Raw genomic sequence first — 4,229 nt, forward strand, 5'->3', positions numbered from 1 at the left:
TTCTTTGTGCTGCCGATAAAATTTAGTGAAATTTTCGAACAGATTCAACCAACAATTTCTCAGTAAAAAAATAAAATGGCGGCGGAAATTTTTAAACGTTGCATGGCGCTTGTGATACTTTGCCTGGAAGGTGACGATTTATCTCACAAATATTTTTCAAAAGTGATGACTTCTTTTTTTCTTGGCTTTCCAAGTCCCTAAAAGTCATCTCTTTTGGAATCTAGGGGTGGCAAACTGATTTCGGCCCAGGACAGTAAACTCAAATTATTTCTGACAATAGCTATTATATTTTCATTTGCTAATATTGCAGTGATCGAAGGAAAATAAGGGTTTCAAAATTGTTCAAAACTAGGTAGATAAAACTTGAATGACGAAGCTTATACATAGAGGAAAATATTCAAAATATCCCCCTCAAAATAAATAGCTCAGCTGATGTGAACGTAAATAGGTAAAATTGAATTTTCCTTAATCTTCAATAAATATGATTAAAATTTTCTTGTTTGTTACAGAGGAGCTCAGTATGCATCTTACGTAAATGAAGGTCTTCTAATGAATCAGATTGGATTACTCATTTTCCTGTTCGCTTTTATTGTGATATACCTTGTGACTCATCTTCCCTACAAAAGGCAGCCCAGGCCTGAAGATGAAAATTTGCTGACGGGTTTGTCAGATTAAATGTGCGCACAAGTTAGCTCTGTCAAGCAGAATCTCACTTAAAGGTGCTACAATTCAACGTTGTGTGCTATTGAACTACCTACCTGTAACCTTTACTTTCAACGTTGTATGTACATTCACTGTTCAAATGTCCATGTTGTACCTGGTCAGTCTGAGTTTTCCTCTATCTTTCTCTTATTTTATTTTCTCTCTTTTCTTATTTTTTTTATTCTTTATTTTATTTTCAAAAGCATCCAGTATGTTTTAATGAAAGGCTTAAATGTTAACAGGAGGATACTTTATTTATAATATATTGTAAATCTGTAATTTTTACACCCAAGGTTTCTCATGCTGAAAAAACTTCTTATCTCAAGTTCCTGTCATTCAGTTTCATCTCTCTGACGATTTCATTCAGTCATCTACTGAACGGAATTCGTCCCAAAATGTTCACATGCTCATCAATCAGTAATCTACTCTTAAAATTTAGTTCCAGAAATTTAACAAATTGAAATTTAAAGTATGATTCTACAGCTTTGTATATTTTGAAACTCCGTACTTAAAAATTATTGAACTATCATTTTCATTGAATCAGTATTGCTATCCATTTGTTACAGTGTAAGTAACTTTCCTCTCTTATGTACGAAATCATTCATTCTTTTTTAGACCTGAGCCTTGACATCACCATTGAAGTGTATCACGCTCTGAAGTTATTGGAAGGTTTCAGTCTATCATGTCACTTTTGTTTCAATGCATTGTTCCTTGCTCTTCTTTTCTACATTTTCTGTGATAGCTTATATATTTTTCGAAAGGAATGGACCACAAGACTGAGAAAGAATTAGACCTTTGATTGGCACATTTCCTCATCAAAATCTCCTGCCAAAGACCTGAAACTTACCTTTATAATGAAATCTTGAATCGCCCTTGGATTATTCCACTTCGCTCAGTGAGAATATTTTTTTTGATTTCCCTCAATCCATGTAGTGCCTAACTATGATTATAGTATGCACAGTAGCTGATGATTTTTAGCAACCTCTAAAAAATTACTCTTATAAAACATTAGGTAAGATTTCTCAAATCCGTCAGTTTTTATCTAACCATGAATTGAATTCCTAGCATAATTTAAATGAAAGACATATTCAGGGTGAAGACTGTTGGCAAAGGTGGATATAGACGTGAGTGTGGTTGTATTTAGGTATTTTGCCACTACCAATTCGAATAGTTAAGCTGGTATTGCTGTGAAGCAGTTTATTTGCAGCTTGCTCACACCAAATTTTCATTTTGTAAATACTTAGTTCTTACTTTAAAGAAAAAGACAGAAATAATAATTTTTTTTGGAACATTGATATTTTTTCATTAATGTTCCGTAGTAAAAGATGAAAATTAAATGTGGTATGAAAATCTCCAGCGGGCCGATTATTGGCCGTGTCAAGATAATTAGGCAACTAAGCCACTTTTCCTCTCTCTTTTTTTTCATAGTCATCATTATAAAACACAGGTCATCGTGAATTATTTTCCTTGCACAGAATCAATAAATCTTGCTCTGTCATATGGTTTGCCAAAGATTTTGAAGGTGAAACAAATGTGGGACCCTTTTTTGTAATCGCATCTCTGTCGTGAAAATCAATTTCTTGTTAAAACAGGAAGGGTCTCTCACTCCTGTAAATTTAACTCACCAAACAACTTATGTCTTTACTTTAAATGAATGAATGTCAGAAAGATTCACCGTAGATCCATGAATAAAAGAAAAATAAAACTTTCAATTTTATTCGTTTAATTTTTGTTCTATTATTTTTCCTCTATTGACCATTTTTTTAAAAATTTGTCTTACTTTTGTCTGATGCATCCCACAATTTTTGCCTAAAGTTGCTGAGTCAATCGTCCTTGGAGAGGAAGAGAGGCAGAGATGAAAACCCTATGCATTTGATATTTTTATGTAGGATTTAAGTTGCATGATCTAGCTTAACACATGTTCATATTCAGGAGTTCGATTGCAAGGGTGTTTCAGTTGCCTAGTAGGCTGATCACAAACTTTTTTCATCATAAACGCAAGGTATATTAACCAGGCTTAGCCGGCAAAAGACACCTCTTATTAAAGACTCTGGTATTCTTTTCAATAAAGCACTTGTTCTTTATAATCAGCTGATATAGTAGAGGAAAGTATATAGTTGGCACCTTACTGATCTACTAAAGATACTAAAGGGTACATTTATAGATATTTTTTAAGAAAAGAAAAACCCTCATCTAATACTTGATTAAAAACACCAATTTTCTAATCTGTTGATTTAAATAATTTCTTCATTGCTTTTTACTCAATTTTGATAAAGACTGAAAGCAATAGATTCAAAAGTAGGATTTCAAATGAAAATTGAATATCAGCACTGTTGGTTCTTTTAAGGCATTCAAACTTAAAGTAATGAAAGAAACTTGAGTTATCACTTTTCAGTTTTTGCATTTCTTCCCTGTTTCTTTTTAAAATATTTAGCGAAAACAAAATGGTCACGCTCAGAGTCGCCTATTCCTGACTGCAAATTATTTTTCTCTTTGAAAACCTTAAATAAAAGCTGAATGTATCTGCATGCGAAATATTGCATATCAATGGCTTAATGGAAAAAATGCGCATCTCCGATGGAACGTTAAGAAATCTCTGATAATGTTTATTTCTTTTCTTATCATTGTTTCCATGCAATTTGGTGTGATTATTTTAGAATAGGTAAAGTATAAAATCATACATTTTTTTAGAAACAGTCATCAGTTTTTCTTTAAAAAATAAAACATGAGAGGGGACCGATGAAGTCACAATCTAAGGTGCGCAATTTTCGATTTTAGCTCTTGATATGGTGAATTTTTGAAAAATACTTTCCGCTTAAATTTTGGGTTTGTACAATACAGTAACTTAATTCTTGCTCCATTTTCATCTAAAAAATTGAAGTAAAACCAGTGGTCCAGCAATAGTTGCTCAGTATATATTAGTTTGTTCACTTTTGCTGTAGATTCGCTCCAAAAATGAAATAAAGCATTGTTATGAAGTATGCATACACTACTTAAGTTTCAGTCAGAAATAAAATTGAAGATTTAATGCATACTTAATACAATTTCAGCCAATGACAGATCAGTTTTCTGACATGTTTGCGAAGTTACAGATTATTGATCACCTGTGATTCCATGCGTACAAAGTCAATGAAAAAATCGGAAAAGTCGAACTTACATTATCTTAGAAAGTCAGCAAATTAATTTGACATCAGAGACATTACGGAGCTATATGTTTACGTCATTATATTATGCTGATTTTTATCAACTGTGTGTCTATTTGGGCTTTAATTAAAAATCGTCAAGTCTTTAAAAAAATGAAGAAAAATTATTAGGAGCGCTTTTTAACGCATTTGCACAATGCAATGCCACGGGCTACCCGACACGAGCGCGTCAATTTGAATTAACCCGCCAATTTTATGCTTCTATTCCTAGCCACAGCGTTGTAATCGCTTCACAATCCACGTGTAAAGTATTCCACCGTGGTGGCTCCATCTATCGAGAAGTTTGGAGATTTATCTCTTGTCTCCCTCGCTCCTCTCCATACT

The 4,229-nt window shown here is 33.0% G+C and overlaps 1 protein-coding gene across 6 annotated transcripts in view; it reads left to right on the forward strand.

Moving 5' to 3' along the window:
- LOC109029671 (transmembrane ascorbate-dependent reductase CYB561) overlaps window positions 1–2,428 on the forward strand; it is a 39,774-nt gene extending 37,346 nt beyond the window's left edge. For all 6 annotated transcript variants that reach the window (XM_072302432.1, XM_072302434.1, XM_072302435.1 and 3 more), the window contains one exon: window positions 510–2,428. In XM_072302432.1, the coding sequence (XP_072158533.1) occupies window positions 510–675 (166 nt within the window). In that variant the 3' untranslated portion in view covers window positions 676–2,428. The remainder of the gene's footprint in view (window positions 1–509) is intronic.
- Window positions 2,429–4,229: the final 1,801 nt, after the last annotated feature.

The sequence above is a fragment of the Bemisia tabaci genome, chromosome 7, assembly GCF_918797505.1.
Source record: "Bemisia tabaci chromosome 7, PGI_BMITA_v3".
NCBI classification, from domain to species: Eukaryota; Metazoa; Arthropoda; class Insecta; order Hemiptera; family Aleyrodidae; genus Bemisia; species Bemisia tabaci.